This window comes from Pyrgilauda ruficollis, unplaced genomic scaffold, assembly GCF_017590135.1.
Source record: "Pyrgilauda ruficollis isolate IOZ18807 unplaced genomic scaffold, ASM1759013v1 scaffold4, whole genome shotgun sequence".
Classification (NCBI taxonomy): Eukaryota; Metazoa; Chordata; class Aves; order Passeriformes; family Passeridae; genus Pyrgilauda; species Pyrgilauda ruficollis.
Window position 1 is genome coordinate 21,000,335 of NW_024525489.1, and position 18,946 is coordinate 21,019,280.

Below are 18,946 nucleotides of genomic sequence, written 5' to 3' on the forward strand. Positions count from 1 at the left end.
AATGAAATCCAGACTCATTACTAACTTCAGTTTCTGAGAGGACCCACTTATTGCTTTGCCACTGGAACATCTCCTAGTGGGACTAACCAAGGCTGATAGCAATCCCACTTCCCAGCCTGCCAAAACCAACTGGGGACACCATATCCAATACAACCAAAACCAAGAGAGTCAGAATAAATCATACATGTAGAAACTTCAAAATGCTAAAAATAGATGCTTTTTAATGCCAACAACTCTTGCATAATCTGCTTCACACAGCTTTGATTCAAAGGTGAGTTATTTTTAATAGAACAACACCAAAGGCACAAAGATTGGCTTCAGATGGAATGAACGGTGTTCCAAGGGATATAAGGGAAATTTCTAGAGAAATAAGGTCGTTGAAATGACAGGCAGGCGATAACTCCGCCTGCAACTAAGCAGAACAGCGAGGGTGACTTGTGCACAGATGGAAACCTTTGCAGCGTTAGAGGAGGCAAGGCCTGGCGAACTAAAAAGCAGAAAAAACTCTGCATGGAAGTCGCAGCCCTGACCTGGATTCCCTTCCTAGCCCCAGAAAAGTCATAAGCTTTCTATCTTTAGTTTCCCCTTATTGCAAGTGAGGGTAAGACTCTTCTCTAACTCTTCGCAGCTGCATAGGAAAAATAAGATATAAGCTGTCCTTATGCACGCAACACAGGAGACAAATAGATAACAGGAACAAGAGTGGGTATCAACGTGAATAGCGGAGAGGATAGAAAACTGGAAATAAACAGGACCTTTGCCATTGATTTTCTCAAGGCCAGGATTTTACTTGAAGGGACCAGAGGCACAACTAATACTGCACACTGTCAAAGGTCACCAAACCAAGATCCACCCAACAACACCAGTGCTCTCCATTAGCTCTGCTGTTGTGCCTCAGTGCTGACCCTACCCAGGTGTGGGGTGCACAACTGTGTACCCAGGGAGACAGGGAGAGTCAGCATAGCCTTCTGACTCTCTCCTTGCCCTGAAAGCATGGAGGAAAAGAGACCATGGCAGGGAGAGGAAGGGAAAGAGCCTGATAGTCCTAAACAGGATGAATGGAAAACGTGAGTGCAAAAGGACAGGGTGATAGTGCTTTCCAAAGGAAAAAGAATAATTAGAAGCAGCAAACATAAACCACAAAAAATAAAGGAGAATGAAATGGAGATCATCAAGGCTGGGCGGGACATAAAGACAAAGAGGAAGGAGAAAAACCACAGCTCCTCTCTTCCAGAAGGCACCAAAGCCCTGTCAACTCTGCAGGGGCAAGACTTTAAAAAACCCCATTTGTGCATGTTTGTGTGCACACAGGGCTGCACGTGTTCACAGCTATGCAGAGGCCCCCCCAGCCTGGGCTGCATTCTGTCAGAAGCACAGCTCCAACACCTTCTGCCTATGCTTAAATCAAACCTGCTGCACTTGGGAAGTCATCTCCAAGGTCCTCCCAGGGGGGACAGCATGGGCAGATGGACTTTTCTTTGAGAAAGGGCTCTAAAAGCACCCAAGAAAACTTCTGGCAATAACAAAAGCAAACAGCTTTTAGACACACAGACTTCAGGGTTTGTGTCTTGCACTGGAGGTTGCTGCACATGGTAGCCTTGATGGACACCTAAACAGCAACAGCCTCAATCACAGTGGACCTTAACATTGCTTTTTTTTTTTTTTAATCCCAGCTCAACAGTAAACACTGCCTGACCAAGTTAACTGAGCCAGCTGATGGTGATGCAGGGTTTTTGTCTCCCATACAACAAACATTGACTAGTACTTTCTATTTAGAGCAATCCGGCATTGTAAACCTGTCTCCTCCCTTTGATAAGAGGCGTATCACTAGACAGCATTAATCCCTGGCCCTTTTCTGACACAAGGAAACACAGCTTTGCAGTCAGGAGATAAAAATCACTGCTCCACACAGATTTTTTTTTTTTTTAAGTTTACATATCATGCAGAAACATGCACAAAGTCAGCCCCAAACAATACCGCTATATCCAGCAACCTGGTGTGCAAGTCCTTGAGGTGTGTTAGTCCTCCTTGGCTTCTACTACATTTAATAAGACTGGAGAATTTTCCACATCTTTCTAGACAAGGAAAAAGGTCTTCAGAGACAAATAAGAGTTTCCTGTTCAATATTTCATGTAATGATTCCTCCAAAGGTGTAAACAGGAAAAATGTCTAGCCATTTAGCCTGAAAATGAGAGCCTGCCGTCCCTTCCCTTTATTGCGTTTATGTGTTAAAAGTCATTTAGAAGGGGATCTGCCAGATGCTCAGGTACAAATGAGACAGCACAGGCTGTCAGATGACTGACTGAGGTTCCAAAACTGGCCTACCCAGACAGACTTCTGGCAGGAGGGAGACCTCAACCTCAACTTTTCCCACCCTCTCCCTTCTGTCCCACCAGGGTCCCAGCAGGCAGTCTCAGAGGAATCAGTGCTGCAGAAAGATGTGCTCTCCATCCTGAATATCTGGACTCAGCAAAGGTTTACTTACAGCAAAATTACATCTCTAAGCATTCCCCTTACAGATTTTTAGAGATGATACCTTTCAGGAAGACAAAAATTAACCCATTGGGGCACCTGCTGTAAACTTTTTTGCATTACTTAAATGCAGGCTCTGACTTCCAACGTCCCATCAGCACAAGTGGGGCTTCTTAGGAAGGGAAGGCACAAGCACAGGCCTTGCTCTGCAACAGCCATCGCAACATCCTTCCAGCTCCATCACAAGCAAAAACCCTGAGCTTGTGTCACAAATATCAAATGGTTTTTTTAGCTAACTGACAACAGACGCCATTCGGAGTCAGCATATTTTGATTACGGCACACTGTTCGCAGGATTCAAGAGCTCGCTCGCCTTGCATTGTTGTTCAACACCAAAATTAAATTGCAGTATAATTAGCTTTGCTCCAGCTACACCTTTCTGTCTGGATGGATGTGATACCTGCAAAGCCTGTGTTAGGTATAAAATGTGTTCCTGATTATAAAATGTTTGCTTAATCTTGAGGGCACCGCCTTGTTTTTTAAGGCCCTCTGCAAGTCACGCACTCCAGTACGTGCTGCCCGTTATCTCCAGAAGGCTTAAAACTGGAATCCCCGTGATTCACATTTTCCAACGCTCATGGCCAAACCCGTCCGCAGAGCAGCTCCTCCACTTTCTCCCATTTCACAGCAAGCCAAATCTGCAGCGCGGCCGCACAGCTCGGCTCTGCGAGCCACATGCCAGCGAGCCAGTGGCCACAAAACACACCGAGCCCCGGCTGCGGGAGCCAGAGGCCGGTGAGCTCCAGGGCTGGTTTGCCAGGCTGAGGTGGCCGTGGCTCCCTGAGGCCTCCACCCGCTCATTGAGGGACGGCTTGGAAGTACAGCTAGCTGCCAGAGTCACACAAAATGCTGGGCTGAGAGGTCTGTGTGGTCCCGCTGCACCTCCCAGGGAGCTTTGGGAGTACCCAGCGGTGCCTGCAGCAGCACAGGGCTCATGGCATGGCCCCACATGGATCCGTGCCTCAGGCCAGGCAGACCTTGGGACAGGCCACCACCTCACAAATGTTTCCAGTCAATCCCACAGCTCTGCTCCTTCTGCAGAAGACACCAGCAGCACTGCTACCTATTCCATCCAGAGCTTCAGTTTATTCCCGTCCTCTTTTAAATACTTTTTTAAAATGCTAATTAGTGGAAAATAGCAGAGGAGGCCAAAACCAAAGCATAAAGCCACCAAAAGCAAAATTTACCGTCAGCCTTCCAATTCAGCATAGTGATTTCCCATGACACCAAACAGAAACATTTTGCTTTCTTGGCAACATTTTCTTCAAATTATCCACAGAGTGATATAATTACTATAACATATCACAGTTCATTCTTAAATATCTTCTATACATACCTTGCTATCACTAGATGATAGCATAGATCATATAAATTAAGATATAAACCCTACCTGACCATAAGGAAAAAGGAGAAGTAGAAAATCTCGGCTCACAAGCACCTAATTGTCTCGCTCCAGAACCTCATTTACAGACCTGGGAAGAGAATTCGCATCTCCCCTCCTGCCTCACACTGTCATTAGAACAGCATTCCCCACCCCTGCCCCTGCAGCATTGCTGTATCACTTCTCACTCAAAGGATCTCTCCAACACTTGTCACCGAGGGCTGAACGTCAGCTCGACGAGCACATGTGCATTTAAGAACAAAATTAATCCTCCCTGCACATACTAGTCATGTGCATACCATCACTCTGGCTTTACAGAAAATAGTAATGAAAAAGAGATTCCTCACAGGAGTTAGATTAATGTAGCAAGACACATCTGTACATATCCTGCTTTTTCTACATAGCTGTGCCACGAAACACTGCCATGGGCCTCGCAGACATGGGGAAAGCACAACGACGCTCCCACAGTAGGTGGAAGCCACGCCAGTAAAACTGGTTGCACAACAGGGAGGAGGGCCAGGAGCCTCCAGGGGTAACACAGCTGCAAAATCCTCCAGGCAGAGGGGTAAAGGAGGGAACAGCTCAGGCATAGTGCCTAAGCTGCCACCAGTGCACATGAGAATCTCGTCCCAAGCATCCATGAAAATATCGGGAAATGACGAGAAGCTGCCTGCCACCGACTCACGCTTGTTGGAAAGGTTTCTCTCCCTATCACCCTCCTGTCACAGTATGCCCAGTGGTGCCACTCAGCTAGGTCCATGTCAAGCGCTGCCCAAAATGCCTGTGTGAGCATGAGCAAAGGGGAGAGCAAAGCTGTGACTTCAAATTACCTCCTGGTGACATGGCTGCACCCATCACCACAACACAGCAGTGACACTACTTCCCTGTAATGCTGCACAACAGTACACAAGAGAAAATTTATAAATTGTAAGCCACTGGGACACTCCCCTCACCAAAAAATTTGGCCAACTCCACCTATGCAAGGTAACTCCATGATGCAGGTGCGAGTGTAGGAGCTCAGGAACCAAAGTATCTCTGTGTCTGCGCCCCAAGAAGAAGAGTGCCCTACACTGGCTCAAGCCTAAAACCAAAGTGCCGCTTACTAAGTCTGCAGTATTTGTGTCCCCCCCAAGGCTTCTAGCAAGGTGTTGGCCATGGTTAATGCTTAGCTCGCCAGATTAATCCAAATACCAGCAAGCAGCCACTGACCTTCATGTGAGAGCACACGCCTCGGGTTGCTGCTGAGCACCAGCAAGCAGGTGATACCCCAGCTGAGGCCAGGGGCTTCCCTGCACACCCCACGCAATGCAACAGGTACCACCAGTCCTGCCAGGGCTCAGGAATTTCATGTCCACAGATCAAACCCTACTTGCACTAACAGACCTGGCCCAGGTTCAGTGCAGGCCAAAACACCCATGAGACAATAGGTTCTACCATTTCTACTTGCACAGACACTTGTAGCCCTGCACCCCAACAAAGCCATGGGGTTTTAAATCTGCTCTTACCCTCCCTTCTCCTGACAGCTACACAGACTTAAATGGAACTATTTAAAGCCGGTGTTAAAAACACCAGCAATGGTCCGACCTCAGCAACAAAACTGGACCAAAACCTAAAGGCCAAATGAATGAAAAGAAAATTACAAGGTAAAGTTTTCCTTCCCTGAATGTGTGCCAGCTGCAAGACTCTTACATTACATTGATGCAGCTTTCCAAAGTTTAAATACAATAATTTTCTGTATTTAGGGCCCAGTAACCCTAATGGAGGCATAATTAGGCATTGATGCCATGCCCATATGAGAGAAGCTTGAAAAACTTAAATAAACTGTGAATGGCAGGATTAATACTGCAGCTTTGCATTTTGTACAGCTGTTTGAATACAGTACACTGCCTGTGATGGCATCAGCTGTTGCTTTACTCTGAGTCAGTACTTCTGAAGTTAAAACAGGCAGTTCTTTTAAGCAAATAAATAATTACCTCTCTTATTGTTGGCCAGTTTACTTCAGCAAAAAGGTCTGGATGCATATTTGTTTTATATTAAAAAAACCAACTTAAAAAAAAAAAAAAAAAAAAAAAAAAAAAACAGAAAGCCGAGCTGCAAACAAAAATAACTGGCCAAATTCAAAGTCCAGTGATGCTAATAAGAGAATTTTAATTTACTGCAATGGCTCTTCAGGATGAAGAACTAGGTAATGCAGTTTTGGAGATCATCTGCCCAAGTGGGAATATCATATAGATGCCTGGAGAGTCCTTGAGAAAACAGCTCACCTCAGTACTGATTGAAGAGGAAACACAATACTTTGGTGAAATAGAATTCTGTATTTCTAGGAAAGGCTCCAATAGCAAATTGCTTACTAATGCAAGAAGCCTTGTAAATTTTATTATGAATGAAAGGGGCAATGGCAAGCGTGTGACATGCCACAGCGTAGGCACACATGGCCGAGTCAGTAAAAAGTAAATAAATAGGTTACTTATAAGCTCTAGAAGACACCTGAAAATATCTCTAACAGAAACTCAGGCTCAGTGAACTTCAAGAAAGAATATAAAGCAGCTCCAAAACGATCTTACCATTTTTTTTCCACCAGGTGAACTAGCTATCCTACAGGCTAATATTCAATCTTGGCTTTCTTATTGGAAATATCAGCTGAAAAAAGTTAATCTATATTTCTTCACTGTCTTTAAAAAATTACTTACCACTGGAGAGGGAAGAAACTATCTATGTAAGGAGCATGTCAGCCTGATGCCAAATTCGCCTGGGAAGCACAATGCCCAAATCACCCTCCCCCTGCCTCACAGCCTGGCCAAGCCCCTGTCCCCACCACCTGAGCCGGATCCTTCCCCAAATCCCTGCCACCACAAAACTTTCCAGTTTCTTTCCCAGGCAGCGCTAAGGACAACATCGCTCTGGAGCTGCGGGAGCAGGAGGAGAGGAGGGTGCGGAGCCCCGGCTGGGGCGGTGACGGCGCCAGCGGCTAAGTGCTGCTGTGGGGATGAAATATGCCTAATGAAAAGCTTACCTAAAGCTCGCAGGGAGCCAGCGCCCGGCCGGCACAGCCTCTCCAGAGCGTCGGGCACGAGGCCGCCAGGACGCTCGCTCGGGAAAGACGAATTAACTAAAAGTTAATGTGGATGTTCTCATTCAAAAGAAAAGTGGCCTACTCCAAAGGGGATTAGGCTAAAGTGAACTAAGGCCACTTTACTTCTGAATGAGAGCATCCACACAATAGTCCAATGCACTTTAACTAATGCACTTTAATTTTACACCCAATCAATTTGTCTTACCTCTCCTGAGTGTCCTTGTGTGGACAAACCCAGAGATTCATCGAGTTTTGAGGCCAGGCAGGGAACATTAGATCAACTCATCCCACTCCCCATGTGTTATGGGCCATTGCCTTTCACAGTTATCCCTTTATTGATCCCCAAAACTCATGGATGACTTACGTATAACCTCTGACGGGGGCAGGGAGGAAACATTTCTTCAATGGCCTGGATTTAAAGATGCTCGCAAAATAAAAACCATTTGCAAAACAATAAGACACCATAACTTTCAGCAGTCCATCCTGTTGCCAATAGAAGAGGCCAAATTTGGGCAAAAATCGATCCCACCTTCTCTATGCCCTGCAAGTTCACAAGAAAATGGCAGTCTCTGTATTATAACTCTTAAATCTCTTTTGGTTTTTAAATTGCAAACAGACCCTTCGCCAACAGGGCAAACACCCTTTTTTTTTTTTTTTAATTCACCTCACCAACATTTAAATTTTCAGCATTTCCCCAGACATCTACAACAAATCTCAGACTCCCTTTTCCAAAACATAATAACCTCCAGAAACCACTTGCTGCCTGCGCTATCGCTTTCATACGCACAATGACTCACGTGAGCCTGAAATTTCCACATCGCTCTTTACGTCTTGCCTATGCATTTACCAAAAATAAATAAATTAACCCGTGACAGCTGCAACCAGTGAGGTAACTCAAGGAGTTGAGACTCTCAGGGGCAATGGGGTTAGCCTGTGCCAGCAGCCCTCTCGCTAACAGAGACCAAGCCATCACCACCACTGCTAAGGGACTGAAGCTTTCCAGGGATCTCATCTAAATTAAAAAAAGGGAATCCTGAGGACACCGGCCTGATGGGATTCTGCTCTCAGCTATGCTCCAGGTTACATCTCAAAGGGCAAAAATAAGTGAAAGTGAAAAGGCAACCACACTAAGCAGGCCAAAGAGGAGCTGAAGGAACTGCAGGGAAGCTTTATTCCAGACGCATTACAGAGTATCGGCGGTGGGTTACATATGGAGCTGTTAATCAGCAGCATAAATACACTCAAAGAAGGCCAAACACAAAACTTGTGCTCTCTTAGAGCTACCCCCCTCTCCAAATATTGCTGCAACTGCAGAAAAAAATTAAAATATAACCACTAATTATTCCCGATTTGCCGTGTAAGTCAAAGCCTGCTCTGAGAAACAGAGCATGTGGAGAAGAAGGTGGAACACCAAGGCCGTGAGGTGACACTGCAGCGCACGCTGGTCTCTCCTCTCGCACAACCCTCACCAGGAAACAATTCCAGAAACCTTCAAAAACGTTCCTGACCAGAAACAACTCTCCTCTTTATTTTCTTAAACTTGTTTAGATTACACAAGATAGATCCTAACTGCATGCTCATGTGACCAAAAAACCCCAAATGCAGAAATGCAAAACAAAACAAAAGATTCCCTAATTTAAAGAAGCTGTGCCGGATTTTTAGTGCTTTTTTGAAGTAGTATTTATCAGCATGATGTACACTTACTCATTTTGATTGAGAGCAATATAATCTGATTTTTTTAAGGTCTAACATTGCCCATGCGGGGCTGCAGTAACCCTCTGCATGCAGAGCCCATTACCTTTATTGCTACCTGCGGACCAGCAGCCATAGAAAAACTCAAACCCTCAGCCATAAAGGTTAAACTTAAGGTAAAACTCATTTTTTCATAACTTTCAAGTCTCCAAGTTGCCCCAAAATAACAATCTACGGTCCCTAACGCAGACACAGCAAGCTCTGGCTTACAGGAATGCCTTGGGTTACGCTTGCATATGTTTAGGAACAATTCTGAGGTTAACTGGGGTTTAAACTCAGCTCTGTCAGGCCTGATGTTAAAAGAATTCCCCCAAAAATCCAGGAATTAAACTATCCTTTACAACAAGAGCTAACTTCAGTATGGAAAACTTGACATGGAAATTATGCCTGAGCATGCAACTTCAGGAAAGCACCCAGCTGTAAGGATGGCCCCTTTTGGGATCTTGAATGATTAAAAAATAAAAAAGAACCCCAAGGATTCATGAACTGAAATCATAAACTAAAGAATATATATTCAATCTTATGTCTACACAACAATGTATTTACTCACTTAAAGAAATGGAGAGCAAAGAAAATCTTATTTTGCTATTACAATTTCAGCCACAGTGTATCAGATGAAAACATGTCTGGAACAGAAATTAACGTACGCTATCTTCACATAAATAGCCTGCCAAACTGGGACATGGTAACAGCTTCTAAATATCACAGCGAAAAATAATAAATATTACTCAAAAACAAACAAAAAAGGATTCACTGGCTCAAAGTGACAAAGTCAGAGGAAGAAAATTAAATTTTGAGTCTTTTAAGCATTATTTTATTGGTCAACCTCAGAGTCGTACTTTGCTGTAACTCTTTTATTATGCAGAAATGAATTCTACCTTGCACCCTCTGCACCACATCTATTATTTTGATGCCTGTTCCTCCAATATGGGAGCACATATCCTAAAGGCAGCAATATTTTTAGCTCTCCTCTTTAAAACCATATATGGTTTGAAAGTACCTGTGAAGAAGTCCCAAAGTAAAATAGTATTTCTCAGTAATTTTTTCCCTAAGGCACTATTGTTGAATTGGCTACAAGGTATAGCTAATATATTTCAGAATTTGGAAAGTTAAGTCTAGTCGTAACCGGTCGATGCCCTGAACAACTCTACCACTTTCAGCTATGTTTTATATTGGATTCCAGTTTATGATTCTTTCTTTGTAAAGAACATATTTTAAGTAATTGTTCCATTAAAAAAAAAAAAAAGCTGCTGTCTATCTGCATTTTTGTTAGAGCAACTCCACAACTGCACACATTAAAATAAAATCTATTGCAACATAAATAGAGGTGTTGCTTTATTATATACCTGTGTATATATGTGATATATTATCACCCAAGAAGGGCCATCTAAAACGTCACAGTTGCAAACATTTAAGACTGTAACAAAAATGACTGAGGCTCCAGTATCGGTTTACTATCCTTCAACAATTTCCCTGACAGTGGAGTCAAATAATGTTGAATTATGGACCTTCTTGCAGGAAGTCTTATTTCATGTTCATTTTTTGATCATTTCCCTCATAGTTCCTATAGGAATTTGGCTCTTCGCCGATTTGCCTTTAAAAGTTTCTGCATCTGTAATTGGCTTGTGCATTATTAAATCGCAATTTTTGTCAAGCAATGCTACTGTGGACAGGCTCAACAAGTTTATTTTCAGTAAGAACAATACTGTTTTGTCCCTATAAAATCTATCTTACACAGCTAACGCATTTTACTTGAATGTGGTGGGTACTTTGCACCATGTTTTCCTTAAAGAACTTTCTAAAGGTTTTCTTGTAGACACACTCTTGTAGGAGAATTTTACAGTTTGGACTAGAGCACCTGGGTGCCAAGGTGATGTGGCTTCAAAAAAGCAGCCCCACAGTAATAGTTCAGGATTACCTACGAAACTGAATTTCTCTTGTCAGACTACAGGCAGTCTTTGGGCTTTTTTTTTTTTTTAATCAGAGGGAGTTTTCCCAGACACATCACACAACAGCTGTGTTCTAAATCTTTTTGGGCTCTGACAAACACTGAAAATTTAAACATGCAAATGTTTGAAAAGCTAATGATTAAAAAAGGTTTATTTTGAAACTTTTGAGGATGACTTCAATTCTTCAGCTAGGTTTTTTTAAGTCCCGGGGTCTGGATTATTTTGAGTTCAACTCTCCCCAGCAAAAAGCCCGGACTCCTGCCCCGTACTTGTGGAGCTGTGACGGTAAACACCAACTCTGCAGGTCTCACCCTGGCAGGCAGTGGGGTCGAGCCCGTGGGAGAAGGATGCTATTTTAGTGACCTAGTGCCACTGAGCTGGTTAAATCACTGAACAATGGTTAGTGTTATAGGGCTTTACTTTGCAAAATCTAGCATTAGTGTCATTGCTTTCTATTAACCGGGGGGACTTAAAGGCACTGCCTTTGAGGGGCCTTTGGGGAAAGAATAAATAAGGGGAAACCAATAAATTAAAATAAAAAAACACCCTGTTAACTGTAACCTTTACTACCACAATATAAGAAAATGTAATTAAATCCATAATAAAAGCTTTTACATACTTACTCTTTTACTACTCTCCAAGCAGAGCCGTGGGCAGGCGGGGGGCCCCACGCCCGGAGCCAGCCCCTCGCTCCCACCGCCCGGCCCTGCGCGCCCGCGCATCCCACGGCCGCGCAGCCATAAACGCGCCCTGCGCAGTCACATCCTAATTAGCCGCCCCGGCGACCAGCACTCAACACCTTATTATTGAACCATTAGGGCCCCGATACTGCCGGCCGCGCCGGGGCCGGCTTTGGCACCGGAGTTTACCGGAGGGCGCGGGGGACTGCGCATCCCCGGGTAAACCCCCCCGCCGCCCGCCCGATCTCCGCGGGCTTCATCCGCCGCCCCATCGCCCGGGGAAGGGGAGAGGGGAAAAGCGCACTTTTGCACCTCTCCCCTTCAAGGTGGGAAGCAAAGCCCCGCTCCCCGCGCAGCTCCGCGGGCGCGGAGGGGTAGGTGGGGGCTGCGCGCCCCGCTGCCCGCAGCGCCCCGGGGCAGCGCTCGCACAAGCCGGGCGTGCCGGGGCCGGGCCCCGCGGCCGGCCCGCGCAGCGGGAGAGGGCACGGCGCAGCGTCCGCGCTCCGGGCAACAAAAAGGGGGGCGCGGGGTGGTGGAGAAACACACCGACCCCCCAACAACCCCAAAACTGCAGCTCTATTTCTTTAGCTTTCACTTTAATAAAATAATGATTCGTTGGGAAAATGGGGTATAAATCTTCATTTTGGAGGCAATTAAAGTGTTGATTTCATTCGTGCCCCTGAGCAATTCTTGTAATTTGCTCAAATAGCTTTATGTACCCAGCACTCCAGAGCTTTTAGAAACCCATTTTCTAGTTAGACTTGTTGGATTACAATTTTTATTCAACATCAGCGAGCCGAGCTTCCCTCAGCTAGACCCTGGCTGGAGGGCTCCCCTCGCTCTAAGGCACTGCGTGGGGCTGGCGATTCCCAAGGAGCATCCTCACCAGCCCCGGGTACCTCCCTGCCACACCACCCTCCACCCACTCTGCCAAGCTTTTCCCCTGTACAGCAAAATCAAAAAAAACCCTTCAAAACAACCTACCTATGTGCACATAAACCCCTTTCTAAAAGTTCATGCCTTCCTTCAAGCCTGCCTCCCCTGTCACAAACCGACAGCCTTTGGCAGATAGGAGAAAATATTTCAGATACTGCCCACACTGCAATGCAACACACCTTTATGTCGGTAATCTATAAAATAACTCCCAGCTGACAGTGCCAGTGATAACAGCAAAGCAGCTGAGGAAACTCCTGTCTGCTTGGCTGCGCCTTGCTTGAACAAAAGGAAACCTCCAGAGTCAGGAGCAGATCACTCCTAACACTATATTTACGTAGCTGATCAAAAAGAAGAAATAACTTGAGGGGTTTCACCAGGGATTTCTTTTTCACGCGTGTGCTTGAGGTCCCCTCTCTCACAGGCAAAGCGCTGCTACCCCTCGGTTCAGAGCAAACAAACAGACCGCGAAAACCCCACCGTTTCACCCAACTCAAGTAAAAGCCAAATCTCAGTCACTACCATCATCCAGGAGCTTAATTGAGATCTGGGCACTTTCTGCATTAGCCCCAAGTGCTCCCATGAAAAGGCAAGGACCCCAGTCTGCACCCAGTGGAAGGAGAAGGGATGGGAGAGGGGATAGCCAGCTCTCCCCACTCAGCTCACCCGCATTTCCCACCCCGCTGCAGCCGACATTAAAGGTCTGAACCATCCCAAACAAAACCTGGACAACCGTCACAGCCACGCGAGGCTTTGCTGGCTTGGCTTTGACTATATTTATTTTTTAAAGAGAGGGCTTGAAAACTTAAAAGATCAAGGAAAAGAATTTAAAACCTGAATCCCATTTTATTTTCTCCTTTTTTTTTTCCCTATTAAGTAAAATAAAATGGGCGCGTTTGCAGCAGGCAGGCGTGCACAAAGCAATGTTCACTCAAGTCTAAAAGCGTTCGGCCAAGGAAAACTGACAAGACGGACTAATGAACCGTAGAGACGGGAAGAAAATAGCCAGTATTTGCTAGATTTCAAACCCTCTCTGTCTTCTCTGGACCACCTATCTCGGATTTTATTATTATTTTGGTCAACGACTCCAGCCCTTCCTTCCCTAAGCTACCAAGAAGCCAGTGATTCACAGATACCACTTCTATTATTGGAAAGGGTAAATAAAATAAAGACAAAAATTAAAAGCGACAAGAAACAGGTCGAGTTTGCAGGCGATGCTTTTACAAGCTCATCTCGCCAGGTCGAATCTGGGAGCAAGCCTTAATGAAGCAATAATAGCCACATTATTCAAAAATTTTCATTTCGATGGAAATTTATCTAAAAGGGACTTAATCATATGCAAATAATAAAAGAAGGCGTAGTGACCCAGCAAGCGATCTGCATACAAATTTTAGCGTTGTGCGACGTTGGCGAGATCATACCTGATCCGTTAGATTTGCTGATCTTGTTATGTCTTCACTGTCCGATTTTGATCCGCCCTCTCTATCGTCTATGACCAAATCGATAGGCATTTTTCCTTTCAAACAGCTAATATACCGGTGGCAGAAATTGTCACATAATTCGTGTACCTACATTATGACAGAGGTTAAAAAAAAAAAAAAAAGAAAGAAGAAAAAAGAAAAAGAAAGAAGAGAGGGGGGGAAAAAAAGGAAGAAAATATAATCAGGAATACATAAGTAAAATTGACAAGTGCAACCAGTCTCCCCCCTTCGCCCCTGTGACATCAAAAGTCCTAAATAGGGGAAACACACTGCAATTATCCCCCTGAGACCTCTAGACGCATCCAGAATTAGGAATAACTTTCTTTTCTCGCAAAATAGAGATATCCCAGAAAATTGACAGTGACAAGATGATTCACAGGCTACAACATATTCAACACCCGTGTTAAATTCATCTGCTCCCGGAGCTGTGGCCATTAGAGAGGTGACCTGCATGGGTGACATTTAAGGTAAACTATTTAATTTCATCCAGTTATTTCATCATAAACCCTTTCCAAAGGGGTATGAGGACAGAAAAAAGGATTAAAAAAAAAATCCACATGCACTGGGCTGAAATACATTATAGGCATCCATGCCCTGAAATCCCCAGTTGATCTGATAGACTTGTACCTGAGCCGCCTTTATTAATGGGCAGATTTTAACACATTTTGGTAGAGCGAGAACAACCTGACACTTATGGTTAGATAAAGTGACTGAGGCTCACGAGAAACTTTTCAACTATTTAAAAACCTCTCAAAATGTTTATTTTTAGGAGAAAGGGAATTCTCTTCTAGGCCAGCTATCAATGACACGTAAAAAATCCTCAGGAAACCCAGAGCGCACTTCCAATTTAACATGAGCTCAGATGACACCTCCTGCTTAGAAATTAGCATTCTCCCTCCTAAGATTTCTAAAACAGCCAACAAAAAAATCCTGCGTTCAGGCTGCAATCTCTTTCTTCTGCTCGGAGGTGTACAATATTCCCAGGAACAAGAGACAGACAGAACTATCAACTCTGCTTTGTCTCTGCAAAATGTTACAGGACAATCTGCGCCCTGAGCCTGACCTGCAGATGGCTCTTAAAAAAAAAAAAAAAAAAAAATTCCCCCTTAAAACTAACTGCAACTAAAGTCTCTTCTTCACCATCACCAAGAAAAAACAGTATCTATTTTTTTTTAATCACAATTTCAGGGGCTTGACTGAACTAACCATTTCGAGTCTCATCTGCGGCACCACAGAACTGCAACTATTTATACAAAGCCAGCAAAGTATTACAATGAACACAAGGCCTGGGCGTTCGAGAGCTCGGTTTTAGAGGCTGAAATTGTAATTAAACTGCGAAGAGAAATGGACGCCAAGATTGGTCTTGACACTAATTACCAGAAAGAAAGACATTTATGCAAATTTACCAGAAGCCTGAACTTCAGCAGTACTGAAACGGAGGAGGAAGAAAGGGGAGGGGGGGGGGAAGGTAGAGGGGAGAGAGAGAGACAAAAATTACCTTCTCTAATTCCAACAGATGAAACCTTAATACTTGTATGGCTTGAATCATCTGCAAAGACACAAACAACATAAGCATTAATCTCATTCCTGGATTTGGGGATATTTCCCACAGCCACCTCGGCCGCACTTTGTAGCTTGACTTTTCTCTAGTAGTAAATAAAAAGTTGTTTTGATTTATAGCAATAACACTAAAATTTAATAGCGGTGGCTTTGTGCGCTGTTTAACGAGAAGCGACCTAGAGTTAACAAAAAAAAAAATCCCAATTGCAACGAAGCAACTGAATTATACGGATCATAAACATTTCTTAAAAAAAAAAGAAACAACCCTCTAAACACCACCATTGGCTCCTCGCTTTGTGAAAGCGGGTGCAGGACTCCTACAGTGGAGGCAAAATATTTATCCTTAACGGGGGAAGGAAAGAAAGAGAGAAACGACCTCATTTTCAGTGAATTTGCCACTGGTGCATCTCCAGCGATTGTAATCCTCTCTGTTTCCCATCGAGCTGCTTAAAAGGTGCGTGGAGGGGCTGGTTAGAGTGGAGATAAATCCACACTCCTCTTGGGCAGGCAAGCTCACCATCAAGCCCACCAGCTCCTCTTTGGATGGGGTTTTCCTTTATGTATATCCTTATGGGATTTTTTACTTCCAAGCAATTACCACACCATGTTTACTTGTAAATATAAAAGGAATCATTGTAACAATTATAATTTTTAAAAATCCACGTGAGAAATTTTCAATTTAGCACCACCAAACCACCTCTCCAGATGACACAGAAGTTTAAAAAAAAATAATAAATAAATGGGAAGGGAAGGGAGGGTGGGGGTGGGGAGAGGAAGAAGTGTTAACTCTTACCAAGTTATCCAGTTCGGGATTAGAGGAAAAGAGGGGTTTCTCTGCTCGGATCTAAATGTAAGAAAGGGGGAAAAAAATAATAATAAAAATGATTTGAAATATGGAAGCCGAAAAAGCAGACGTTATTATTTCTTGCTTCATTACACTGTCGGGTCCATTATGTAACCTTCCGTGCAAAGCCCTGACTGCTGGATTTAGTACATCAGCCAAACACTTGAGCAAGTGAATCAAATACACTGAAAAATACCTATGGAGCTTCCCCGGCAGAGCCCGTCCCGGCTCCCGGGAGCCGCACAGCGAAACTCCCGGCCGGGCACAGACCGCTCCACTTTATCCATTTTTCAAGGGGGGTAGTAAATGCCGAGATTTCCTGATTTTTTTTTTTTTTTTTCCTCGTGTTTTGTTTTGGTTGGGGTTTTGGGGATTTTTCTGTTTTGGTTTTTATGCCTCTTTCAGTAAGAGAGGGGGGAGGGGGAATCGCGCATCTTTATCTCAACAGAGACTTGTTTTTCTCGATACGATTTTTTTTCCCTCTTTTTTTTTTTCTTTTACTGTTTTCAACCCGGTTTTTGCTGACCTGTTTGGCGAACACTGCTATGTCTTCATTGAAAGACTCAGAGGAGCAAACATCGCCTCCCGCTACCCCGGGCTCCCTGGGTGTGCATGTAGCTAATTCACATTTCTCAAAAATCAGTGCTAAAAGAGGGAACAGGGGGTGTCTGAAAGAAAATACAATAGTCACACACACAGAGGGGGGGAAAATATCATAACGAAACAAAAAAAAAGAAAAAAAAACCCCAAACACAACAATAGTTAGTCCCACAGCAGCGTGCATGGGGAAGGGGGTACCCACAGATGGGGCTCCGGCACCCCCCGCCGCCTCCCGCAGCGTCCCGGCCCCTTCCCACAGCCAGCCGGCCGGCAGCCCGGCATCTCCCCGGCCTTTCGGCACTGCCTGGCCGCAGATATTGTTAATACAACCTTAGGACAAGCCAAGAATAAAACCCAAGCCGGTTCCAGCAGCCATTTTGAATTAACTTTCCTTGTCTTTAGGAAGAAAAAAAAAATAGGAAAAAATTAAAATCCCTGGGCATACACTTCTGCCTCTCATGCTTTTAATTCCCGCTTTCTGCTGGAGGACTTGCGGGGAGCGAAAGGGGGAAAAAAACAAACCCTAACCAACAGAAAAGCATAAAAAGAAAGAATCCCCATCCAAATAAAAAAAAAAAAAAAAAAAAAAGAAAGATAGGAGAAAAAGCCCTTAAACGCACCCAGCAGAGCTCCGACCCACTGGCCAAGCCGGGCTGGCTCCCTCCGGCCTGCCCGGCCCTCCGCCCCCCGGGGCTCCGCAGCCGCCGACCCGCGGGGGAAGCCAGGTGCTCCTGGGCAATCCCAGCCTGGAAAGCCTCCCCGAGAGAAAGGCAGCGTGTGCATCTGGTTCCCTCGCCCGTTTAATAATTTAAATAAATAAATAAGCGTGGGCGCACACACACGTATATATACGTATATTTATAACAGGGAGTTTGTTTTTTTTTTTTTTTCTCCCAGGGCTTCATACCTATTTTTTTCCCCTCTGGGTACCGTACACCACCGACTTTTAACCAACCCTTCAGATTTCTGATAAACCGATAGAAAAACCGAACTCTACGAATTTTATTTTCCTCCCCCTTCTCCTCACTGTCCTGAGAGTGATTTTTAAAGGCTCCTTAAACTTCCCTTCAAACTCCAGCTGAGCAGATACATTTTAAAAGCATCTGCGCCCAGTGTAATAACCCCGTCAGCTCCCATCTCAATGGCCTAGAAACTGCTTTACAAGTTGCCACATTGAGAAACATTCAAAGCTGTCGGATAAAAGATTTGGGGGAAAAAAAAAGAAAATTAAAAGAAAATTTAAAAATAAAAAGTCTTGAGAGAAGCAGATCTTGAGTTCTCTCAGCGCAAGGAAAGACGAATAAGGTGGAAAGTTGGGCAAAGCTCTCCAAACTCTCCCTGCTCCAAAACTCCGTGCACAGATTTACCACCGGGCGCAGGTTGTGCCCTGGGAATATTATTTTCCGCCTGCTCCTCCTCCTCCTCCCGCGGTGATCTGCCGCCCCTCCAGCAAGCTCCTTTTTCCCCGAGCCCACGCTGCTCCCCGTGCCGGGGGGGGACCCCAACCCCGTCCCCCCCGCCTCCCAAAACAGCACCGACACAAAATTAAGAGCGCGGCCCTTTTCCGCGCAGCGCTCCGCATCCCGCCCTTGCCCTCCCCGCGCTGCCCCCCGCTCCATCCCGCGCAGCTTGCGCGGAGCCCTGCGCGGCACCCACCCGTAGATGGCATCTTTATCTCTCTTGAGGGCGTCGTTGACGGAGGCGCCCATGGCGGGGGGCATGGCGTTGGCGTGGGCGGCGTGCGGGTACTGGTGCGAGTGCAGCGGCGGCCCGTGGTTCAGGTGGTGCACGGGCTGCATGGGGCGGGCGCCGTGGGGGTCCCCGTACATGGTGGTGGGGATGCCCACCCCCTCCATGCCGCCGTAGTGGGGCAGCTCGTCGTACTGCGGGGCAGAGAGAGCAGAGAGGCGTCAGGGGGAGGCGGGGGCAGCGGCTCCGCTGCCCTGTTCCCCCCCCACCCCGGGGATGAGCCGCGATCCCCCCCGAGCGCGCCCGGGCTCCGCCGCGCCGGCGCTGGGGAGGGAGCAGAGGGGCTGGGCTGCTCCGGCCCGCAGCCCTCCGAGTCTGGGGCGGAGGAGAAACAACAACAACAACAGCGATATTAGTAATAATAATAATAAAATAAATAAAAGTGGGGGAAAAAAAACCCCACCCCAATCCCC

At 45.5% G+C, this 18,946-nt stretch overlaps 1 protein-coding gene across 4 annotated transcripts in view; it reads right to left on the reverse strand.

Annotated features, from left to right (window-relative positions):
• The window catches only part of MEIS1 (Meis homeobox 1), a 107,301-nt gene that overhangs the window by 86,170 nt on the left and 2,185 nt on the right, over nt 1–18,946 (reverse strand). For 3 of the 4 annotated variants that reach the window (XM_041477000.1, XM_041476999.1, XM_041476998.1), the window contains exons 2-6: nt 18,441–18,667; nt 16,711–16,852; nt 16,134–16,184; nt 15,279–15,329; nt 13,721–13,867 (exon numbers count right to left, since the gene is read on the reverse strand). In XM_041477000.1, the coding sequence (XP_041332934.1) occupies nt 13,721–13,867; nt 15,279–15,329; nt 16,134–16,184; nt 16,711–16,852; nt 18,441–18,640 (591 nt within the window). In that variant the 5' untranslated portion in view covers nt 18,641–18,667. Of the gene's footprint in view, nt 1–13,720; nt 13,868–15,278; nt 15,330–16,133; nt 16,185–16,710; nt 16,853–18,440; nt 18,668–18,946 lie in introns of those variants that run through there. The other variant, XM_041477001.1, reaches the window with a different exon arrangement.